Here is a 24,358-nt window from a genome sequence, read left to right on the forward strand (position 1 = left end):
TGAGGCATGAGAATTCCTTGAACCCAGGAGGTGGAGGTTGCAGTGAGCTGAGATCACACCACTGCACTCCAGCCTGGGCGACAGAGTGAAACTCTGTCTCCAAAAAAAAAAAAAAAAAAAAACTCCCCGGGTATGGTAAAGCATGCCTGTAATCCCAGCTACTCGGGAGGCTAAGGCAGGAAGATCATCTGAGGTCAGGGGATCGAGACCAGCCTGGCCAACGTGACAAAACCCTGTCTCTACTAAAAATGCAAACAACAAAACAAAACAAAACAAAAACTCCCTGGGTGTGGTAAAGCATGCCTGTAATCCCAGCTACTCAGGAGGCTGAGGCAGGAAGATCACCTGAGGTCAGGGGTTCGAGACCAGCCTGGCCAACATGATGAAACTCTGTCTCTACTAAAATGCAAAAAATGCAACAACAACAACAACAAAAAAAACAAAAAACAAAAAAAAAAACCTCCCCCGGGTGTGGTGAAGCATGCCTGTAATCCCAGCTACTCAGGAAGCTGAGTCAGAATCGCCTGAACCAGGAGGCAGAGGTTGCAGTGAGCCGAGATTGCACCACTGTACCCCATCCTGGGCGACAGAGTGAGACTCGGTCTCAAAAAAGGAAAACAAAAAAGACAAGGGAATTTGGAGTAAAAGGCTGTCTGGCCTAGTTGAGCCTGACTAAGTATACCAGGTTGATCGACTTTTCCTTCCTTTTCCTGGGATTCAGTGCTACCTACCTGTTCCCCTCTCGACTTTCACTGTGACAATGGCAAGTGCATCCGCCGCTCCTGGGTGTGTGACGGGGACAACGACTGTGAGGATGACTCGGATGAGCAGGACTGTCGTGAGTGTTGGCAGGGGCTGGGCGGACTCCATTGAGTTCTATTGGGAAAGGATTTTCAGTCAGAAAGCGATGCCCCAGGTCCACATGGACCCTTGTGTTTTCAGCACTTGGTCCTGTCCTTTTACTTCCTCTCGCAGTCAGATAAGCTGCTGAGAGGCAGCCTCCTCCTTCGGAGCCCTCAGGGCAGCACTGGAGCTACTTGACTGCTCCGGAGGGCTTTAAGTCAGGCTTCCAGGCACCAGACCCCCACTGCCTGCAGCAGCCTGACTGTCCTGTGTCCACAGCCCCCCGGGAGTGTGAGGAGGACGAGTTTCCCTGCCAGAACGGCTACTGCATCCGGAGTCTGTGGCACTGCGATGGTGACAATGACTGTGGTGACAACAGCGATGAGCAGTGTGGTGGGTGGCCCCAGTGGGGGGAGGCAGACACGGTGGCCAGTGGGTGGCCTGGCCATAGGAAGAGATAGCAGCAATGGCCCCAGCACTGCCAAACCTTGAACTGCCCAGATATCTGGAGCAGCTAGAGGAAGGCAGAGGGAGCAGAGCCGCTCAGACCCCGGAGAAACTGTGGACCAGGAGGCTGAGGCCCAGTATCTCCAGGGCCCCCGTTCTTCACGGAGTGTCTACACTGACTCTGGGGTGCCTTTCAGGGCCTGGGTCAGACCCGCCAAAGCCAGTGAGGTTGCGGAGTCAGAGAGGAGGGTGAGAGGGTTGCCTGTGGGGCCCTCTCAGAACTGCTGTCCCATCGCATCCCCCAGACATGCGCAAGTGCTCCGACAAGGAGTTCCGCTGCAGTGACGGAAGCTGCATTGCTGAGCACTGGTACTGCGACGGTGACACCGACTGCAAAGATGGCTCCGATGAGGAGAGCTGTCGTGAGTGGCCCCAGACCTCAGGCTGTTGGGTTGGATGAGGGCGCATGGTTCTGCCCATGGGCTAAGGGTGAGGCTGAGGGGTACATATACCAAGGGCAAGGAGCATGGGTGCCTCAGCAAGAGCTCCTCCTGGGCTGAGCTAGGGAGGGACCAAGTTCCCCAGGTGGGAAAGGAAGGCTCCCTTTGGTCCACCTGAATATGGGCGTCTATAAGGGCTGTCCCAGATGAAACCTGGTTGCATCTCGCTTGAAGAAGCTCTCCTGCCTGCACATCCTGCCTGCTTGAGGAATCAAGGCCCCTCTCCTTCATCCAGGCCTGAGTGTGTGCCCCTCCCCACCCCTGCCTTCCTTCCAGCCTCAGCAGTGCCAGCACCCCCCTGCAACCTGGAGGAGTTCCAGTGTGCCTATGGCCGCTGTATCCTCGATATCTACCACTGCGATGGCGACGATGACTGCGGAGACTGGTCGGACGAGTCTGACTGCTGTGAGTGCTCCGGGCAGCTGGGAGGCGGGGAGGCCAGGCTGGGAAGAACTCCTCGGGTGGCAAGGCACAGGTGCCAGCTGGGGCAGGAGTTCAGAGAGGAGTTTCTGGTTTTTCTGGTCCCTCTTGGGAAGAGATGGAGGAACTGGGATTCTGGGACTGTGGCCTTCTAGTCTGCCATGGGACACTGTGCACAGACTGGCTAGAGACAGAAGTCTCATGTTTCCCTAGCCTCCCACCAGCCCTGCCGCTCTGGGGAGTTCATGTGTGACAGCGGCCTGTGCATCAATGCAGGCTGGCGCTGCGATGGTGACGCGGACTGTGATGACCAGTCTGATGAGCGCAACTGCAGTGAGTGGGGGAATGGAATTAGGCTGGGCTTGAACTAAGGAGAAGGCTTGTGGAGCCAAAGAGGCCCCTACCGGCTAGGCACGGTGGCTCACGCCTATAATCCCAGCACTTTGGGAGGCCGAGGCGGGTGGATCACTTGAGGTCAGGAGTTCGAGACCAACCTGGGCAACATGGTTAAACCCCATCTCTAGCCGGGCGCGGTGGCTCACGCCTGTAATCCCAGCACTTTGGGAGGCCGAGGCGGGCGGATCACGAGGTCAGGAGATCGAGACCATCCTGGCTAACACGGTGAAACCCCGCTTCTACTAAAAATGCAAAAAATTAGCCGGGCGAGGCGGCGGGCGCCTGTAGTCCCAGCTACTCGGGAGGCTGAGGCAGGAGAATGGCATGAAGCCGGGAGGCGGAGCTTGCAGTGAGCCGAGATCGCGCCATTGCACTCCAGCCTGGGCAACTAAGCGAGACTCTGTCTCAAAAAAAAAATATAAAAAAAAAAAAATAAAAAAATAAACCCCATCTCTACTAAAAATACAAAACTTAGCCGGGTGTGGTGGCGGATACCTGTAATCCCAGCTACTCGGGAGGCTGAGGCAGGAGAATCGCTTGAAGCCAGGAGGCAGGGGTTGCAGTGAGCCAAGACAGCATCCCTGCACTCCAGCTTAGGTGACAGAGTGAGATGACATCTCAAAAAAAAAAAAAAAAAAAAAAAGACAAAGAGGCCATTACCCATAAATCTTGAAGACACTGGGTAAGACCACCATGTACAGTCGTGTAGGTCGTGCACTGTGCAGAGGCAATATGTTCAAAGGGAAGCCAGTCACATAATAGATTTATATACTCATCATGGCAGTTTTCCAGCAGATGGCAGTAAAGTGTCTTGAGGAAAGGATACCTTTTTCTGATTCACACAAAGACGCCATATAGACCAGCTGTGATCCTGGTGTCAAGAGTGGCATGGGTACTGACATAAGCTGCAGCTTTGGGTGGCAGGGAGAATTTCAGGCTGAAATGGGGCCCACCTTTCATTAGGCCTTTGCTTTGCCCAGCCACCTCCATGTGTACAGCAGAACAGTTCCGCTGTCGCTCAGGCCGCTGCGTCCGCCTGTCCTGGCGCTGTGATGGGGAGGACGACTGTGCGGACAATAGCGATGAAGAGAACTGTGAGAATACAGGTGGTGTCTCCCGGGGTGCCCCAGAACCCTTAGCCTATAGTTGGGGTGGAAGGGTGGAAAAGAGGGTGTTATTGCTGTCTTTCCAGTCGGGTTGAGGTTTTACCAGTGTAAAATCCAGGAGCACCATTAAACTGCGGCCTTATGGCCTGGAGCACGGTATCAGAGCTGCAAGTTTCAATTGCCACTCCTATTCTAACTCACACACAGCCAGTGCCTTTAGCTCTGGTCTACTGAGGAAGGACTACCTTCCGTCTGGCAGCCCCCATGGGTGCTCCCCGGCCATACTCAGTACTGAGCATGTGGATGTAGTTTTTCATTCTGTTCCATATTCCTCACCATCCCACTGTGGTGTCCTGGGGAGAAAGCGAATGCAGACATTCAGCCAGCCCTGTCTGAGCTGCTTCCTGCCCAGGACCCTCACCCTCCCACCTTGAGTCTCATCTGTCTCCAGCTTACCCTAGAAAATGACAGGCTCCCATCTCTTTGTTGACCCAAGCCCTGCCTTGCTGTGACCTGACCCTCCCTCTCCCTAGGAAGCCCCCAGTGTGCCTCGGACCAGTTCCTGTGTTGGAATGGGCGCTGCATTGGGCAGAGGAAGCTGTGCAATGGGGTCAACGACTGTGGTGACAACAGCGACGAAAGCCCACAGCAGAATTGCCGTGAGTGTCCCCAGTGGGCAGACCTGGCCCATGGTTTGTGGCCGAACCCCACCCATAGGGTTCAAAGGGAATCCTCCCTCAGGACTCTTGCAGCTTTGGGAGCTGTTGTTCCCGGTCCAGGTGGAATGCCAAGTTGGCTGTCTGGGGGAGGATTCTGGGCTCAACTCCCAACTCTGGCTTGGCTGGCACAGGGCCCCGGACAGGTGAGGAGAACTGCAATGTTAACAACGGTGGCTGTGCCCAGAAGTGCCAGATGGTGCGAGGGGCAGTGCAGTGTACCTGCCACACAGGCTACCGGCTCACAGAGGATGGGCACACGTGCCAAGGTGAGCTGAGGCCTGGTTTGCAGCAGAGTCGGGGTTCTGAGCAGGGGCAGCAGACAGGCAGCTGTGTTTCCTACGGGTCAGGCATGTGAAGGCTGTGACCTCATTTCATCCTCACAATAACCCTAGGAGGTGGGGATCATCCTTCCCATTTCACAGATGGGGAAACTGAAGCACAGAGAGGATAAGTAGCTTACCAAAGGCCACACAGCTGGTGAGCAGCAGAGTTGGGATTCCAGCCCAGGTCTGCATGACCTTAAAGCCCTTAACCATTTCTTTTTTTTTTTTTTTTTTTTTTTTTTTTGAGATAGAGTCTTGCTCTGTCACCCAGGCTGGAGTTCAGTGGTGCAATCTCGGCTCACGGCTGCCTCCGCCTCCTGGGTTCAAGCAATTCTCCTACCTCAGCCTCCCAAGTAGCTGGGACTATAAGTGTGTGCCACCATGCCCGGCCGCCCTTAACTATTTCTTAGACAACCTTCCCACTAGGCCTGGAAAGTAGATGGGGATGTGGGCAGAAAAGCAGCTCGGCAGCCTGGGAGCGGGGGTGGGAGGACGACAGAAGGGAGATCTCTTGACGTGCCTGGTGTTCCCAGATGTGAATGAGTGTGCCGACGAGGGGTATTGCAGCCAGGGTTGCACCAACAGCGAAGGGGCTTTCCAGTGCTGGTGCGAAACAGGCTATGAACTACGGCCCGACCGGCGCAGCTGCAAGGCTCTGGGTAAGGGCTGTTGGCACTTGGCTGGGTGGGCAGAGGGCTGAGCATGGAGGAAGGCCAAGTGCTCTGGTGCTCAGGGATTTGCAGAGAGGTAGAGAGATTTCCATCGCAGTAAAACGGAGCAACAGTTGCATTCTGAGCCCCAAGAAAAGCTGCCGTGGTGGAGTGGGCTGGGGAGGGGTGGAGGAGTATAGTTTAAGGGTTGCTACTCTTCTGGTACTGATGCTGACAGCCTGGGGCATGCCCTTGTGGGCACATGGCTCTATCAGTCAGCTGAAGACCTGCTGATGGGTACCAGGGGTGGCTCTGAAACCCAGTGGGGACCCCATGTTTATACTGTGTCCCAGGGCCAGAGCCTGTGCTGCTGTTCGCCAATCGCATCGACATCCGGCAGGTGCTGCCGCACCGCTCTGAGTACACGCTGCTGCTTAACAACCTGGAGAACGCCATTGCCCTTGATTTCCACCACCGCCGCGAGCTTGTCTTCTGGTCAGACGTCACCCTGGACCGGATCCTCCGTGCCAACCTCAACGGCAGCAACGTGGAGGAGGTTGTGTCTACTGGGCTGGAGAGCCCAGGTAGGGAATGAGCCCCCATGGAGAGGGGCAGAGCCATGCCACATGCGCAGCAACGGTGGGAGGAGCAGGCCAGTGGTTTGCAAACCTTAGGCAGCAGCACATCTTTTTCTTCCAGGGAAATCTTAGCTGGAGCTCTAATATAGAAAACATTTGTTAATATATATCAATTTTATAGGTTCAAATATAACATTTGCTTATGATTGAACTCAGTCAGTGAGAATAATCAGAGCACGTTGGTGGTTGTAATCATGGGAGGGGAATCAGATTGATGGATGACAGAGTTCTCTATCAGCCTTTGCATCTAGTTTATTTCTGAGTTTTGTTTCAATTGCTTAGTATTAAGAATATTCAGATTGACCTGGATAAGTATATCAAAATGTTTTATAGATTTTAAAAAAATAGGCCAGGTGCGGTGGCTCACGCCTGTAATCCCAGCACTTTGGGAGGCCGAGGTGGGCAGATCATCTGAGGTTGGGAGTTCGAGACCAGCCTGACTGACATGGAGAAACCGCATCTCTACTAAAAATACAAAAGTTAGCTGGGCATGGTGGCGCATGCCTGTAATCCCAGCTACTCAGGAGGCTGAGGCAGGAGAATTGCTTAAACTCGGGAAGCAGAGGTTGTGGTGAGCCAAGATCGTGCCATTGCACTCCAGCCTAGGCAACAAGAGCAAAACTCCGTCTCAAAGGAAAAAAAAAAAAACAGGCCAGGAGTGGTGGCTCACGCCTGTAATCCCAGCACTTTGGGAGGCTGAAGCAGGTGGATAACCTGAGGTCAGGAGTTTGAGACCAGCCTGGCCAACATGGCGAAACCCCGTCTCTATTAAAAATACAAAAGTTAGCCAGGCGTGGTGGCACACACCTGTAATTCCAGCTACTTGGCAGGCTAAGGAAGGAGAAACGCTTGAATCCAGGAGGTGGAGGTTGCAGTGAGCCAAGATCGTGCCACTGCACTCCAGCCTGCGCAATGGGAGTGAGACTCCATCTCAAAACAAACAAACAAACAAACAAACAAACCACAGAAACAGCTCACTTGGCAATCTCAGACTATTTTACAAACAGGTGAAGTGGTCAAATTCTAATTTGGTATCAAGCACATTGGACTCAAATGCTTAGAGAACTTCTGAAATGCCTCTGCAAAACCCTAGATGACAATTTACAAACCCCAGGGTCAGAGCAGTGGGGGACCCTGGGAATGCGTCAGGGAGACGGAATTCAGGAAGTGAGGTATGGTTGGCTGTGAGGAGGAAGTGCATGCCCTTGGACAGTTACTTGACTTTTCTGTGCCTCACTTTCCTCATCCTCATGGAAATTACAGTATCTAGCTCACAGAGTTGTGATGCTTAAATGAATTCATGTATCTAAAATGATGACAATAGTGCCTGGCCCAAGAAATTGCTTCCTGTAAGAGTTTGCTCTTGTTACTATGGGAAAGGGGAGCCTGGGTTGACTCCTTGACATTTTTTGTGCTGCTTCTCACCAGGGGGCCTGGCTGTGGATTGGGTCCATGACAAACTCTACTGGACCGACTCAGGCACCTCAAGGATTGAGGTGGCCAATCTGGACGGGGCCCACCGGAAGGTGCTGCTGTGGCAGAACCTGGAGAAGCCCCGGGCCATTGCCTTGCATCCCATGGAGGGGTAAGTTGTATCTCAGGCTGCTGAATCTCTCTTGCAACTTCTCGGGACAGCTCCCAGGCTACCGGACTAGATGCTCTGGGGGTACATCTTCAAAGTGTGGTGTAGCTGGGCCTGGTGGCTCATGCCTGTAATCCCAGCACTCTGGGAGGCCGAGGCGGGCAGATCACCTGAGGTCAGGAGTTCGAGACTAGCCTGGCCAACATGGTGAAACCCCATCTCTGCAAAATACAAAAATTAGCCAGGCATGGTGGCGGGTGCTTGTAATCACAGCTACTCAGGAGGCTGAGGCAGGAGAGTCGTTTGAACCCAGGAGGCGCAGGTTACAGTGAGCTGAGATTGCGCCACTGCACTCCAGCCTGGGCGACAGAGTGAGACTCTGTCTCAAAAAAAAAAAAAAAAAAAGGTGTGATATTATGTTAATAACATGGGCCCTGTCCCCCACACACTTGAGTCTGGATCCTGGCTCTGTAGTAACTGGCTATGTGGCCGTGGGCCAGTTAATCTCTGTCTGCCTTGTTTACTCATTTCTAAATTGGCAATTAAAAAAAATACTTCCATCATAGTTGTGTGAAGATTAAATGAGGTGATGCATTTTAAATTGCACATAATACACATTAGATAAGTTGTAGGTGTTTAGTATTTTTATTATTAGCTCATAAGGTTGACCTAATTAATACAAATTAAGTTATTAGTAATTCATAAGAATTGTAATTAATTATTATTGCCTAAAAATTAATAGAGGGGCCGGGCACAGTGGCTCACACCTGTAATTCCAGTACTTTTGGAGACCCAGGTAGGAGGATCACTTGAGTCCAGGAGTTCAAGACCAGCCTGGGCGACATAGTGTGGCCTCATCTCTACAAAAAAATTTTTTTAATTAGCCTGGCTTAGTGGGTGCATGGCTGTAGTCCCAGCTACTTGGGAGGTTGAGGTGCAAGGATGGCTTGAGACTGGGAGGTCGAGCTTACAGGGAGCCATGATTGCAACACTGCATTCCAGCCTGGGTGACAGAGTAAGACCCTGTCTCAAAAAAAAGTTAAATAAATAAAATTGAGAAATCTGGTCAGGTTCAGTGGCTCAACGCCTGTAATCTCAGCACTTTGGGATGCTGAGATGGGCAGATTGCTTGAGCCCAGGAGTTCAAGACCAGCTTGGGAAACATGGCAAAACCCCATCTCTATAAAAAGTACAAAAATTAGCTGGACTTACTGGTGCATGCCTGTAGTCCCAACTACATAGGAGGCTGAGGCAGGAGGATCACCTGAGTCCCAGAGTTCGAGACTGCAGTGAGCCATGATCATGACACTGCACTCGTGGATGACAGAGTGAGACCCTATCTCAAAAAGAAATTTAATTTAAAATTCAGAAATCTGAATTAAAGAAAAACTCCCAAAATGAAGTTCTTACGTCTGGCTTCTAAAAATTCTATTCAGTCAATGGAGGGAGTATCTTATAAGGTCCTGCAGTATGTGTCAACTGTTTTAGAAACTGTGTGTGTGTGTGTGTGTGTGTGTGTGTGTGTGTATAAAATACAAAAGGGGCCAGGCGTGGTGACTCAAGCTTGTAACCCCAGCACTTTGGGAGGCCGAGGCAGGTGGATCACTTGAGGTCAGGAGTTTGAGACTAGCCTGGCCAACATGGTGAAACCCCATCTCTACTAAAAATACAAAAATTAGTTGGGCGTGGTGGTGGGTGCCTGAAATCCCAGCTACTCAGGAGGCAGAGGCAGGAGAATCACTTGAGCCCAGGAGGTGGAGGTTGCAGTGAGCTGAAATCGTGCCACTGCATTCCAGCCTGGGCAACAGAGCGAGACTCTGTCTCAAAAATAAAATAAAATAAAATACAAAAGGCAGTGGAAGAGACTGTGACAAAGAAGAAAGTGCCTGTCCTAATATTACATTGTATTGTCATTTATGAGGCTTTGTCTGTTTTGTTCACTGCTAGATTTCCAGTGCCTAAGATAGTATGTCCTGCCTGTTGCCAGTACGAAAAAAAAAATTATTAAATGAATAAATGCCCTGTCTGAAGACATTTAAACTCAAACACTTAAAAAGCATTCTGAGGCCAGGCATGGCAACTCATGCCTGTAACCCTCGCACTTTGGAAGGCTGAAGCAGGAGGATCGCTTGAGCTCAGGAGTTTGAGACCAGCCTGGGTAACATAGCAAGAACTCATCTCTACTACTACAAAAAAAAAATTTTTTTGCCGGGCGCGGTGGCTCAAGCCTGTAATCCCAGCACTTTGGGAGGCCGAGACGGGCGGATCACGAGGTCAGGAGATCGAGACCATCCTGGCTAACACAGTGAAACCCCGTCTCTACTAAAAATACAAAAACTTAGCCGGGCGAGGTGGCAGGCGCCTATAGTCCCAGCTACTCGGGAGGCTGAGGCAGGAGAATGGCGTAAACCCGGGAGGCGGAGCTTGCAGAGAGCTGAGATCTGGCCACTGCACTCCAGCCTGGGTGACAGAGCGAGACTCCGTCTCAAAAAAAAAAAAAAAAAAAATTTTTTTTTAATTGGTTAGGTGTAGTGGTACTAGCTGCTCAGAAGGCTGAGGTGGGAGGCCTTCTGAGCCCAGGAGATTGAGGCTGCAGTGAGCTGTGATTGCACCTGCCCTCCAGCGTGGGTGACAGAATGAGACCCTATCTTAAAAAAATGCATTCTGTGGACCAAACATTGGAGTCCCCTGAGTTAAATGGATAAAAGCCTGATTATTCTCCTGGTTACCTACCTGTTTTCTGCTGCCCACTTCCCAATTTACTTTTCTCTCTTCCTAGTACCATTTACTGGACAGACTGGGGCAACACCCCCCGTATTGAGGCCTCCAGCATGGATGGCTCTGGGCGCCGCATCATTGCTGATACCCATCTCTTCTGGCCCAATGGCCTCACCATCGACTATGCTGGGCGCCGTATGTACTGGGTGGATGCTAAGCACCATGTCATTGAGAGGGCCAATCTGGATGGGAGTCACCGTAAGGCTGTCATTAGCCAGGGTGAGCCCCTTCCTTCACTCTCCATCTCTTGTCCTCCTGCCCCTGTCCCTGTCCCCCAGGAGCCTTGGCAGAGGCTTTGTGTAGTTGCCAGGCCTGGGCCCAGAGACCATGGCAGTCCATGTCCAGACTGAGGTCTTCCTGGACTTTCCCCAGGCCTTCCGCATCCCTTCGCCATCACAGTGTTTGAAGACAGCCTGTACTGGACAGACTGGCACACCAAGAGCATCAATAGCGCTAACAAATTTACGGGGAAGAACCAGGAAATCATTCGCAACAAACTCCACTTCCCTATGGACATCCACACCTTGCACCCGCAGCGCCAACCTGCAGGTAAAAAACTGCCCAGCGGGTGAGCCAAAGTAGTCTCATGGTTGAGGTGGCCTCTGGTGCCTTTGAGAACTTTCCTTCCCCTTAGGAGTTGCCATTTCTTCTGATGGGGAAATCCAGCGGGGCACTGACATGGGCTAACTCCTCCCTCTGCTGGACATTCAGGGCAGTACAACAAGATTCACGAAAAGACTCATTAGGCTTCACCGTTCCCATCTAATTCAAGCAGACATTTACAGGCCATCTTCTCTGTGCTGGGTAGTCACTGTGCTAGCAGCGGGGGCAGATGTCAAAAATAATAAGACATAGTTTCTCCCTTCAGGGAACTATCACCCTACCTTAAACCCCTATTCCTTAGTCTTGGGGTCACTTTTGCAAACCTTTGCTAATCCTCTTGCCCTGGGCTCTTTGAGCAGGGAAGAACCGCTGTGGGGACAACAACGGAGGCTGCACGCACCTGTGTCTGCCCAGTGGCCAGAACTACACCTGTGCCTGCCCCACTGGCTTCCGCAAGATCAGCAGCCACGCCTGTGCCCAGAGTAAGTGGGTCTGCGACACCAGCCTCTATGGAGGCTATTGTGAGGATGGGGAGAAGGAACAAGGGATAGGAGGTGGAGGGATTGCCTATCGTGGGAAAAACCACATTCCTCAGGGAGCCCTGGAGAGGAAGAACTTAAGAGGCTGAGGGATCTTCTATCAAAGCTGAGGACTGAGGACCCAGCTGTAGCTGCTGAAGGCTCAGCAACACCACCTGGTCGAGTGTGAACACCTGCAATCAGGCTCATGTGTCATTTTACCAGGCAGGATACCTTATCCATAGGCAGCAAGAGGGTTTTATGCTCTTCTAGAAAACAGGGGAATGATTTCCCACCTTTTTACCTTTAGCCTCACCCTGTTGAAGACTTTCTTTCGGCCCTTAAACCAGGAAGCCAAAGTTCGAATCTCTGATGATGTTCTGTGTGAGCAGGTCCTGGATAAATATGTGTCAAACAAGTGGAAGATCGTGGGATTCCCTGGTCTCTCCCTGAACTACTACTTTGGCTTCCTTTGGGCTCCTGCGGGGTTATTGCTTTGAGAGGGTAGCCCTGGAGAGCCCTGCACACGATGACTTTTTCTAAGAATAGTCCAGAGAGGAGCAGTCCGGGCGTATGGCACGACCAGCAGGGGGCCTGGGGTGACTCCTCACACACCAGCAGCTGTTCTTGTTTACTGCTGCATACCCGACCGACCCTCTGAAATCTGGGTACAATAAAATTCTCCTGGGACCTGGGTCCTTTCTAGAGAGTGTGGTTAGGGAAAACATTCAGAAGTTTCAGTCATACACATTAAAAACCTAATTCATACACATTAAGAACCTAATTTCACGCTCTGAGTTTTCCCCTTGCATTCTTTTTTTTTTTTTGAGACAGAGTTTTGCTCTTGTTGCCCAGGCTGGAGTGCAACGGCACAATCTTGGCTCACTGCAACCTCCCCTTCCCAGGTTCAAGCGATTCTCCTGCCTCAGCCTCCCAAGTAGCTGGGATTACAGGCATGCGCCACCATGCCTGGCTAATTTTGTATTTTTAGTAGAGATGAGGTTTCTCCATGTTGGTCAGGCTGGTCTCAAACTCCCAACCTTAGGTGATCTGCCCACCTCAGCCTCCCAAAATGCTGGGCTTACAGGCATGAGTCACTGCACCCGGCTTTTTTTTTTTTTTTTTTTTTTTTAAGAGAGAGTCATTCTGTCGCCCAGGCTGGAGTGCAGTGGTGTGATTTTGGCTCACTGCAACCTCCGCCTCCTGGGTTCAAGTGATTCTCCTGTCCCAGCTCTGTGAGTAGCTGGGATTACAGGTATGCACCACCACACCCAGCTAATTTTTGTATTTTTAGTAGAGATGGGGTTTCACCATGTTGGTCAGGCTGGTCTTGAACTCCTGACCTCGTGATCTGCCCACCTCCCAAAGTGTTAGGATTACAGGCATGAGCCACCGCACCCAGCGTTTTTTTTTTGAGACAGGGTCTTGCTCTGTCACCCAGGCTGGAGTGCAGTGGTGCAAACAGTGCTCACTGCAGCTTCAACTTCCTGGGCTTAAGCAAGCCTTCTGCCCCAGGCCCCTAAGTGGCTGGGACTACAGGCATACACTATCACACCTGGCGAATTTTGTGGGGTTTTTTGTTTGTTTTGTTTGTTTTTGAGACAGAGTCTCACTCTGTCACCCAGGCTGGAGTGTGGTGGCATGATCTCGGCTCACTGTAACCTCCACCTCCCAGGTTCAAGCTACTCTTCTGCCTCAGGCTCCCAAGTAGCTGGGATTATTGGCACCTGCCACCATGCCTGGCTAATTTTTGTATTTTTACTAGAGATGGAGTTTCACTACATTGACCAGGCTGGTCTTGAACTTCTGACCTTGTGATCTGCCCGCCTCAGCCTTCCAAAGTACTGGGATTACAGGCATGAGCCACCGCGCCCAGTTAATTTTGTATTTTTAGTAGAGACGGGGTTCCACTATGTTGCTCTGGTCTCAAACTCCTCAGGCTGGTCTCAAACTCCTGAGCCCAAATGATGCCCCCACCTCAGCCCCTCAAAGTGCTGGGATCACAGGCGTGAGCCACCATGCCCGGCCCTTTCCCCTTGAATTCTTTTGTGCCCAGCACTTCTCCTGTTGTCTTAGTGAGATGCAAGAAGTAAAGCCCCCTGTCCCCTGCCAGCTTCCCCTTAAGGATTTCCCAGTGCTAGGAGGAAGACATTTGGCAACGTTAGGCAGGAAGTGCCTTTCTGGATGAAAAGTCTACTGAGAAAGTATTCAGACTGGCCAGAGGAAGGGCAGAGGATGGAAGTAAACTTCGTAGAGGAGTGGCCAGAGCTCTTTCTCCGGAGTCAGACCCGAGTCCCAGCTCTGGTGCTTTGTAGCCATGGGATCTTGGGCACGTTTCTTAATCTCTGTTAGCCTCAGGGTTGCTCATCTAGAAAGTGGGAATGAGAATAACACACGATAGAGGCTTGGTGTGAGACCAAAAAAGCCCCAAGCACAGTGCCTGGCAAGGAAAGTGCTCAGCTTAAGCTACTGGCTTAAAGTTGTGAAGAGGAGAGCAAGAGGAAGGGATCCAGGTGATGGAGTGCAGGGACAGGAGCCCTGACACAGTCATGAACATCAGAGAAGTAGGGGTCAGGGGTTGGCAGTGGGCAAGCCAGGGCACCAGAAGAGGTGGAGAAAAGTAAGAAGAGAGAAAAGTTGAGATGAAGCCGACAGATGCTTAAACAGCATGCACTTCTGGGACCTTGGTAGAGTCTGTTTCCATTTGATTTAGAAGTCTGATTCTGCCAGCATGGCAGTGCTCAAAGAGAGCCTGAGGTATAAAGCATAGGGGGCAAAGGGCACCAGATCCCAGGAAGTGTGATTGAACCAGATGTCACGCAGGTGAGCGTCTGTGTCTGTCACTGTTCTTGGATTTAGAGCATTAAAAGAAGACCCCTTTCGGCCTTTGATCAGGTCTTGACAAGTTCCTGCTTTTTGCCCGAAGGATGGACATCCGTCGAATCAGCTTTGACACAGAGGACCTGTCTGATGATGTCATCCCACTGGCTGACGTACGCAGTGCTGTGGCCCTTGACTGGGACTCCCGGGATGACCACGTGTACTGGACAGATGTCAGCACTGATACCATCAGCAGGGCCAAGTGGGATGGAACAGGACAGGAGGTAGGGCCCAGCGTGGGGAGATCGAGGGGTGGAATCTGCCATCTCCAGGGTAAGGGCTTCCCATACCTTTGCCAACCTTCAGAATTGGTGGAGTTTGGGCTTCAGTACTAGAGTGGAAGTACAGTTGGTGATACAGCTTTGCTTCCTGCCCAGGTGGTAGTGGATACCAGTTTGGAGAGCCCAGCTGGCCTGGCCATTGATTGGGTCACCAACAAACTGTACTGGACAGATGCAGGTATGTATAGGGGAACCGTGGCCTGCCTGGCTCCCTGGGATTCCTCTTGTTTAAAACCCTGGCCTCAGATAGAAGGGGCCCAGTGTCCCTCCTGGGCCACTTCTGTCTTCACCTGAAGTCCTTGGTAGGTCAGAAGCAGGAGGTCTGCTGCAGAGCTGAAGTGAGAAGCTCCCATGTGAGAAGCTCACATTGTGGCAGCTGCTTCTGCTGTGTAGTTGATGCTGGGGAGTGTTTTAAGGCATCTCAGACCATGAACCTATGCCTTGTGGTTTTCTTTCCGTAACTTTCTGGGTAAATCAGGCTTTGTTTTTTTCTGAGGTGGAGTCTTGCTCTGTTGCCAGGCTGTAGTGCAGTGGTGCAATCTGGTCTCACTGCAACCTCCCACTCCTGTGTTCAAGCTATTCCCCTGCCTCAGCCTCCCGAGTAGCTGGGACTACAGGCGTGCACCACCATGCCTGGCTAAGTTTTTGTATTTTAGTAGAGACGTGGTTTCACCATGTTGGCCAGGATGGTCTTGATCTCCTGACCTCATGATCCACCCATCTTAGCCTCCCAAAGTGCTGGGATTACAGGTGTGAGCCACCACGCCCAGCCAAATCAGGCATTTTTAATTAGCCAGTTGGGTTTGGGAGGCAAGGGGACACCCTGAACAAGTGCTACTTAGCGTGTGGTTGCTGGACCACAGAGGCTGACGACAACCTTGCCTCCTCTGCTTGGCAGCATCAGCATCATCTGGGAAGTGTTGGACATGCAGATTCTTGGGCCCCACCCTAGACTTACTGAATTAGCGCCGGGCATGGTGGCTCACACCTGTAATCTTAGCGCTTTGGGGAACCAAGGCAAGATCGCTTGAGCTTAGGAGTTCAAGATCAGCTTGGGCAATATAGCAAGACCCCCCAGACCTCCCCCAATTTTTTCTTTTAATTAGCTGGGTGTAATGGTACATGCCTGTAGTCCCAGCTACTTGGGAGGCTGAAGTGGGAGGATTGCTTGAACCCGGGAGTTCAAGGCTGCAGTGAGCCATGATCGCACCACTGCATGCCAGCCTAGGCAAAAGAGCAAGACCCTGTCTTCAAAAAAAAGACAAGACTTACTGAATCAGAATCTTAGGGGGTTAGTGAGCATGAAATGGACTAGCATTTTTTTTTTTTTGAGACAGAGTCTCGCTGTGCTGCCCATGCTGGAGTGCAGTGGCACAGTCTCAGCTCTCTGCAACCTCTGCCTCCCCGGGTTCAAACGATTCTTCTGCCTCAGCTTCCCAAGTAGCTGGGATTACAGGCATGCACCACCCACACCCAGCTAATTTTTGTATTTTTAGTAGAGATGGGGTTTTACCATGTTGTTCAGGCTGGTCTCAAACTCCTGACCTCGTGATCCACCTGCCTTGGCCTCTCAAAGTGCTGGGATTACAGGCGTGAGCCACCGCGCCCGGCCAAATATTTTTATTTTAAAAAAAATCTTTGGGTGTTAGGTTCAGGAATCTGTGTTTTAACAAGCTCTCCTGACTCAACGCACACTAAGGTTTGAGAATGATCGCCTTAAATTATGGTTGCCTATGTTTGGGAAGTCTTGCTCTTTCAAGAAATCCAACTGATCACATCCTTGAATTTCTTCTTACAGTTCAAGTCACTAAATTTCCATTGTGCATCTGTCACAAAATATCTTTTGAGTACCTACTCTGTGCTCCGCTGGCACATACCAGGCTCTTGTGTTGGCCATGGAAGGTAAGAGGGTGAATGAACAAGACTAGAATTAATCTCTGTATCCCTTCTTGGTAGGTACAGACCGGATTGAAGTAGCCAACACAGATGGCAGCATGAGAACAGTACTCATCTGGGAGAACCTTGATCGTCCTCGGGACATCGTGGTGGAACCCATGGGCGGGTGAGTGGCTGCCCCTTGGGAATGACCTCCACCCACCCCTCCCAAGATCTGAGTTCCAGAGAGAAGTCTAAAGATTAGGAAGAGTGGCCAAATCTTATGGATATACAAGGAAGCAAGAGCAGCTATAGAAACCAGAGGCTGGTGACAACTTTGTATTCTCTGTGGACAAGGAAACTTTTCAATTCTTCTTTTCCTTATCTCGTTTTTATTGTTGGTTAGCTTACAAAAGTAACTCATTGTTAAAAAAATTTTAATCTGTAGCAAGTAAAAATTCTCTGTGATCTCACTCTCCAGCAGTAAGTTAACAATTTAGGGTATTTTTTTTCCTACTAAATGTATGTAAACATTTGTTATTGGTGGTGATGGTTTTGGTTTTACAAAAATAGCACATTTTTGTGACTTTTTTCTGCTTGCCTATATGTGTATCTTTCCAGTTGAGTGTATAGATCTACCTTGTTTTTGTTGTTGCTGTTTGTTTGTTTTCAGACAGGGTCTTGCTCTGTGGCCCAGGCTGGAGTGCAGTGGTGCAAATCATGGCTCACTGCAGCCTCAACCTCCTGGGCTCAAGCAATCCTCCTGCCTCAGCCTCCCAAGTAGCTGAGAGTACAAGCACAGACCACAATGCCTAGCTAATTTTTACAGGTTTTTTTTTGTAGAGATGGGGTCTTGCTTTGTTGTCTAGGCTGGTGTCAAATTTCTGGGCTAAAGCAATCCTGCCTCAGTCTCCCAAAGTGCTGGGATTACAGGTGTGAGCCACTGCACCTGGCCTATGTTGTTCTTACTGGTTATATAGAGTTCTGTTAAATTATTTAACCCATCCAGTGAATAAACATTTCTTTTTTTTTTTTTTTTTTTTTTTGAGACAGAGTCTCACTCATTGCCCAGGCGGGAGTGCAGTGGCGCAATCATGGTTTACTGCAGCCTTGCCTTCCTGGTTTCAAATGAGCCTCCTATCTCAGCCTCTCAAGTAACCACAGATGTGCACAACCATATCCGGGCCTTTTTTTTTTTTTTTTTTTGGTAGAGATGGGATCCTACTGTGTTGCCCAGGCTGGTCTCAAACTTCTGGGCTCAAGCAATACTCTCAACTCAGCCTCCCAAAGTGCTGAGATTATAGGCATGAACCATGGCGCCTGGCCAAGGAAACATTTCTTATTCATTTTCACCCTCCTCTTTCTTTATTCCCATGTACACTTTATTTGCTGAGTTCTGCTTAAGCTGTGGGTTCTGCTTTTATTAAGACCCTGTAGCTTTTGATAATGGTAGAAGACAAGGCATTCAGAGATAGCGCTGAGCCCAGGGCGGGGCTGGACACTGAAACAGGAGGCTGAGGCAGCTACTTCAGGCAGAAACCCTGAAATCCTAGGTACTCTGAGTCCCTGCTGGATATTAACTAGCTTGTAAGACCTCCCTTGCCTTGCCTTTGCCCAGGTACATGTATTGGACTGACTGGGGTGCGAGCCCCAAGATTGAACGAGCTGGCATGGATGCCTCAGGCCGCCAAGTCATTATCTCTTCTAATCTGACCTGGCCTAACGGGCTAGCTATTGATTACGGTTCCCAGCGGCTATACTGGGCTGACGCCGGCATGAAGACAATTGAATTTGCTGGACTGGATGGCAGTAAGAGGAAGGTAAGGGTGGCACTAAAACATCTTCCCCCGGCCTTGGCAGCCTCCAGGATGGTACTTTTTGGCTGGCACTGGTACTGATCAGAGCTAAGGGGACCAGCATGGGGCATGTGCTGTTTCTCTGAGGCTGTGGGTGCTGTCCAGAGCTTGGGGGCAGGGGTGGGAAAGGGCTGCTGGTTGATGATGAAAAGACTTGTGTGGATTATGAGCTGGGGGTGTAAATGCACAAACTTTCCTGTGAACCAGCACAACTATTGCTTGTTAATTACCAGTTGCACTGTGGGCCCATGATTGATCTCTTTTTGTTTTTATTTTGGTATAATTTCAAACTTACAGAAAAGTTGCAAGAACAGGTAAAAAGAATACATAAATAAAATTTTGCCACGTTTGCTTTATCATTCTGTTTTGGTACACACTATTATTTTATGGAGCTGTCTGAGATTAGAGTGCACACAGCCTGCCCTTGACTCCAAACTATTCCTGTGCACATTTCCTAAAAGCAAGGATGTTGTCTTACATCACCACAGTACAATGATCAAAATCAGGATATTTAACATTGATCCAATATTACTGTCTTTTTTTTTTTTTTTGGTTTTTGGTTTTTTAGAGGTAGGGTCATGCTCTGTCACCCAGGCTGGAGTGCAGTGGCGTGATACTGGGTCACTGCGCCCTCGACCTCCTCGGATCCTGAGTAGCTGAGACTACAGGCATGAGCCATAACGCCTGGCTAGTTTTTTTTTTTGTTTTTTTTTTGTTTTTTTTGGTGGAGACTTCCTGTATTACCCAGGCTAGTCTCAAACTCCTGGCCTCAAACGATCCTTCTGCCTTAGCCTCTCAAAGTGCAGAGATTACAGGCGTGAGCCACCATGCCCAGCCCAATATTACTGTCTAATCATAGTCCTTGCTCAATTTCACTACCGATTGCCTCAGTGATGTCCTTTATAGCTCCCCTCACCCCACTTTTTTTCTTTGTTAATCTAGGATCCAATAAGGATCACCCATTGTGTTTAGTAATTATGTCTCTTTTAATTTTTATTTATTTATTTATTTTTAGACACTCACTCTGTGGCCCAGGCAGGAGTGCAGTGCCACAAAGATGGCCCACTGTAACCTCGACCTCCTGGGCCCAAGGGATCCTCCCGCATAGCTGGGACCACAGGCATCTACTACTGCACCCGAGCTACTCAGGAGCCTATGGGTTTGAGGCCACTTGGCTGATTTTTTTATTTTTTGTAGAGATAGGGGTCTCACTTTGTTGTCTAGGCTAGTCTTGAACTCCTAGCCTCAAGCAATTCTCTTGCCTTAACCTCCCAAAGTGTGGATTTATAGGCATGAGCCACCACACATAGCTTGCTTTTTTTTTTTCTTTTGAGACTGCAGTCTTGGTGTGTTGCCCATGCTGACGTGGGCTCAGGGGATCCTCCCATCTGAGGCTCCTGAGTAGCTGGAGCTGTGCACCACTGGGCCCAGCTAATCTAGTCTCTTTACTCTCTGATCTGGAACATTTCCTCAGCTTTTCTGTGGCTTTCTTGACATTTGCATTTTTTGTTCGTTTGTTTTGTTTTGAGACAGAGTCTTGCTCTGTCGCCCAGACTGGAGTGCAATGGCACAATCTCGGCTCACTGCAACCTCTGCCTCCTGGGTTCAAGCAGTACTCCTGCCTCAGCCTCCCGAGTAGCTGGGATTACAGGCGCCCACCACTACGCCCAGCTACTTTTTGTATTTTTAGTAGAGACAGAGTTTCGCCATGTTGGCCAGGCTAGTCTCGAACTCCTTGACCTCAAGTGATCCGCCCACCTTGGCCTCCCAAAGTGGACATTTGCATTTTTTAAAGAGTAAAGTCCAGTTATTTTTTTTATAATGTCTCTCAACTTGGATTTATCTAATGTTTCCTTGTGATTGGATTCATAGTGTGCATTTGCAGCAGGAATACTACCCTAAGTGAAGTCACATCCTTGAGTTCTCAGTGTGTCTCATCAGTAGACGCAGGTGTTGGCCTGTTCCATTATTGTGATACTTACTGCCATTGTATGGTTAAGGTAGTGTCCACTGTAAAGTTGCTATTTTTTTCTTTTGTACTTAATAAGTAATTTGTACAGAGATACTTTGAGATGATGTGAGTAATAGATGACTTCCAACATATTCCAATGAAACCATCACATGACCCTTAGAGCCAGGCACGATCAAGTCACAGATTGATAGGGCAAGGCTCAGAGAGATTTTATAAGTAGGTCTTACTAGAGGTCACACAGTAGGTGTTAGTGGGAGAGCCACTTTCTGAGTCCACAGTGAGCTCTTTACCACTGCTCTGTGCTGTCAGACTTTGTTGAAGATGACACAGTGTTGGGGCCCTGGCAGGTACTGATCGGAAGCCAGCTCCCCCACCCATTTGGGCTGACCCTCTATGGAGAGCGCATCTATTGGACTGACTGGCAGACTAAGAGTATACAGAGCGCTGACCGGCTGACAGGGCTGGACCGGGAGACTCTGCAGGAGAACCTGGAGAACCTGATGGACATCCATGTCTTCCACCGCCGCCGGCCCCCAGGTGAGCAGCCCTTGGCTCGCATTGGCTTCTCCTTGGCCCTCCTATGCCCTAACCCTCCCCATTGAACATCCCCTCCTCTCTACCCAGTGTCTACACCATGTGCTATGGAGAATGGCGGCTGTAGCCACCTGTGTCTTAGGTCCCCAAATCCAAGCGGCTTCAGCTGTACCTGCCCCACAGGCATCAACCTGCTGCCTGATGGCAAGACTTGCTCACCAGGTGAGTGAAAGCATCACAGATCTAGATGCAGCCTCTCTGGGAGGGGGCAATGACTCTCTTCCTTCCTTGCAGATGGGCTCCAATGTGGTCTGAGAAACCATGAGTCCTGCTGCTTCTAGAGGCCCAGGGGAGAGACTCGCGGCTTTTAGAAAAGGGGAGGGGCCTGGGGAGAGGCCCTTGGAAGCAGGTAGAAAGGACTGGAGGCAGGGTCCACCTAGTTCTTATGATGTCTTCATGCATATTAGATAAAGTTGCTCCTTTCTCAAGACACTTTCATCTCATCTCTTAGTACATTGTCATAATATACTGATTTGGTTGGAATAAGATACTTCTGGCCAGGCACAGTGGCTCACACCTGTAATCCCAGCACTTTGGGAGGCCGAGGCAGACAACTCACTAGAGGTCAGGAGTTCAAGACCAACCTGGCCAACATGGTGAAACCTCGTCTCTACTAAAAACACAAAAATTAACCAGGCACGGTGGCACGTGCCTGTAATCCCAGCTACTTGGGAGGCTGAGGCAGGAGAATCGCTTGAACCCAGGAGGCAGAGGTTGCAGTGAGCAGAGATCACACCACTACACTCCAGCCTGGGCAACAGAGTGAGACTCTGTCTCAAAAAAATAAATAAAAAATTAAAGACACTTCTAACTGCCTAAAATTGGTATAATGAAAACAGAAATGTATGATATCTACAATGTCATGGTGCCCTCCCCCTTAGATGTGCCACTTTTGTGAGCACACAACCTATGTGACAGCCTTATTGGAGGGTCCCAGAAGCAGTACCTGGCTACCCAGATGTTGGGAGTCAAGTTTTCTCCCTAGGAGATGCTGCAGGGCAGGCTGCACTTGAACTCTAACCTCCCTGGGAATTTGAGTGAGAAAGGAGCTGTGAACTGTGCCTCCCAGGTTGTGAGTAGAGCCCACTGGGGTCCCTTTATTCCCTTTCTTTTTTTCTCTTTCTTAATCTTCATGGTAAAGGGTCCATCAAAGAGAGCCACTTTCATAATGTTAATAAAGAGGCATTATTTATGAATATGTGTGAGACCTAATGGTAAGTGCTTTGTGTACATGATCTTTTAACCCTTACAGCCACCCTGTTATTGTCCCCATTTTATAGATAAGAAAACTGAGGCTTAATAATTTAGGCTGAGAGTGGTGCCTCACGCCTGTAATCCCAGCACTTTGGGAGGCTGAGGTGGGGCAGATGCTTGAGCCCAGGAGTTTGAGACCAGCCTTGGCAATATGATGAAACCCCATCTCTACAAAAAATACAAAAATTCACTGGGCATGGTGGCATGTGCCTGTAGTCCCAGCTATTCAGGGGGCTGAGGTGGGAGGATCGCTTGAGCTCAGGAGGTCAAGGCTGCAGTAAGCCATGATCATGCCACTGCACTCCAGCCTGGGTGACACAGCAAGACCCTGTCTCAAAAAATAATAATAATTTAAATATCTTGCCTAGAATAACATAGCTAGAAACTAGCAGGGACAGGGCATGAATTTCAGTTTGCCTGATTCCAAATCCACTTAATGGCTGTGCTCAAGTGATCTCTTCCCTCCTCTCCACCTGGCAGGCATGAACAGTTTCCTCATCTTCGCCAGGAGGATAGACATTCGCATGGTCTCCCTGGACATCCCTTATTTTGCTGATGTGGTGGTACCAATCAACATTACCATGAAGAACACCATTGCCATTGGAGTAGACCCCCAGGAAGGTCTGTGTGGCCCTCCCTTCCCACCTGGCCTTCTGTCCCTGCCCTTCAGCAATTACTGTCCTTCCTCTCCCACCACCTTTGTCTCCTGCCAAGAGCCGGGGGTTTCCCATACCCTCTGGCATAGCCCCTGTCCCTGTCTCTCTAGCATTTTCTCTTTGGTTGTGAGAGCATGGTTTGGGGCCCTCTTCTCTCCATCTCTGCCAAGAGCTATCCTGCTATGATATTTCTGCATTTTCCTTGATTTCCTCTGCTAGAGGCTCCAGGGCTCTCTGACATGCTCTGGTGTTTCAGGACACGAATCAGCTGTGTGTGTCCCATTGTAGGGGGTGAGGGTCTTGGTTGAGCCAAGCTTTCCCTCTCCAGGAAAAGTGTACTGGTCTGACAGCACACTGCACAGGATCAGCCGTGCCAATCTGGACGGTTCACAGCACGAGGACATCATCACCACAGGTGGGACTTCCTCCCAGCCCAGGGACCACCTGTCTGGCAACGGGACTGGGGAAATAGCCCATCTGTTTTAAAATAGGAGCCAGTGTGCTCTTTTGACTTCCCACAGGGCTACAGACCACAGATGGGCTCGCGGTGGATGCCATTGGCCGGAAAGTGTACTGGACAGACACGGGAACAAACCGGATTGAAGTGGGCAACCTGGACGGGTCCATGCGGAAAGTGTTGGTGTGGCAGAACCTTGACAGTCCCCGGGCAATCGTACTGTACCATGAGATGGGGTGAGAGCTGGCTGTATCACACTGGGTAGTGTGGGGGGCCAGCTCAGCTGGGGTTATGATGGGGTGAAGGTGGGTAGCAGAGAGCAAGCTTGCATCACAGGAACAAGGTGACCTCCTTGGGGCTCTTCCACTCTCTTGTGACTTCTCGCAGGGTGACAGTGGTGTAGAAGTTAAAAGCATGAGCCTTAGAATCAGAATCCCAGGATTGAAATGTTTTCATCATGTGTTAACTATATCACTTGGGTCCAGTATTTAACCTCTCTGATTCTCAGCTTCCTTACCTATCTATTAAATGGAGGTGGTAGTGAAAATACATACCTTGTCGCCCTTATGAAGATTGAGATAATGCACATGAAGTATTTTGCAAAGCATTTTGTCAAGCAAAAATTTTGCCTGACATGCTATAAGTACTCAAGTGTATCTGACATACTGTTAAGTACTCATGGTATGTGGTAGCTGCTGGAATAACTAGCTAATATAGCTAATATTCTTCCTCACTCAGGTTTATGTACTGGACAGACTGGGGGGAGAATGCCAAGTTAGAGCGGTCTGGAATGGATGGCTCAGACCGCACAGTGCTCATCAGCAACAACCTAGGATGGCCCAATGGACTGACTGTGGACAAGGCCAGCTCCCAACTGCTGTGGGCCGATGCCCACACCGAGGTGAGAGCCGTGCCCTTGCTGCTTCCTAGGAGCCTGGGAAGATGGGAAAGGCCTGCCTCAGATCTCCACGGAGAGTTCCCTATCTGCTGATCACCACCCCCCACCCTCT

General features: G+C 50.1%; 1 protein-coding gene across 5 annotated transcripts in view; it reads left to right on the forward strand.

The window, feature by feature from the left end:
* LRP4 (LDL receptor related protein 4) overlaps positions 1-24,358 on the forward strand; it is a 60,884-nt gene that overhangs the window by 17,390 nt on the left and 19,136 nt on the right. For 3 of the 5 annotated variants that reach the window (XM_065528201.2, XM_005578015.4, XM_065528202.1), the window contains exons 3-26: positions 722-838; positions 1,123-1,236; positions 1,596-1,712; positions 2,067-2,195; positions 2,424-2,543; positions 3,587-3,712; positions 4,246-4,371; positions 4,563-4,697; positions 5,288-5,413; positions 5,758-5,988; positions 7,471-7,627; positions 10,404-10,621; positions 10,775-10,951; positions 11,365-11,487; positions 14,419-14,627; positions 14,781-14,862; positions 16,641-16,746; positions 18,178-18,379; positions 20,735-20,924; positions 21,012-21,143; positions 22,716-22,856; positions 23,220-23,306; positions 23,413-23,584; positions 24,087-24,249. In XM_065528201.2, the coding sequence (XP_065384273.1) occupies positions 722-838; positions 1,123-1,236; positions 1,596-1,712; positions 2,067-2,195; positions 2,424-2,543; positions 3,587-3,712; positions 4,246-4,371; positions 4,563-4,697; positions 5,288-5,413; positions 5,758-5,988; positions 7,471-7,627; positions 10,404-10,621; positions 10,775-10,951; positions 11,365-11,487; positions 14,419-14,627; positions 14,781-14,862; positions 16,641-16,746; positions 18,178-18,379; positions 20,735-20,924; positions 21,012-21,143; positions 22,716-22,856; positions 23,220-23,306; positions 23,413-23,584; positions 24,087-24,249 (3,500 nt within the window). Of the gene's footprint in view, positions 1-721; positions 839-1,122; positions 1,237-1,595; positions 1,713-2,066; positions 2,196-2,423; positions 2,544-3,586; positions 3,713-4,245; positions 4,372-4,562; positions 4,698-5,287; positions 5,414-5,757; positions 5,989-7,470; positions 7,628-10,403; positions 10,622-10,774; positions 10,952-11,364; positions 11,488-14,418; positions 14,628-14,780; positions 14,863-16,640; positions 16,747-18,177; positions 18,380-20,734; positions 20,925-21,011; positions 21,144-22,715; positions 22,857-23,219; positions 23,307-23,412; positions 23,585-24,086; positions 24,250-24,358 lie in introns of those variants that run through there. The other 2 variants (XM_015434802.3, XM_074013759.1) reach the window with 2 other exon arrangements.

Source organism: Macaca fascicularis, chromosome 14 (assembly GCF_037993035.2).
Source record: "Macaca fascicularis isolate 582-1 chromosome 14, T2T-MFA8v1.1".
NCBI lineage: Eukaryota > Metazoa > Chordata > Mammalia > Primates > Cercopithecidae > Macaca > Macaca fascicularis.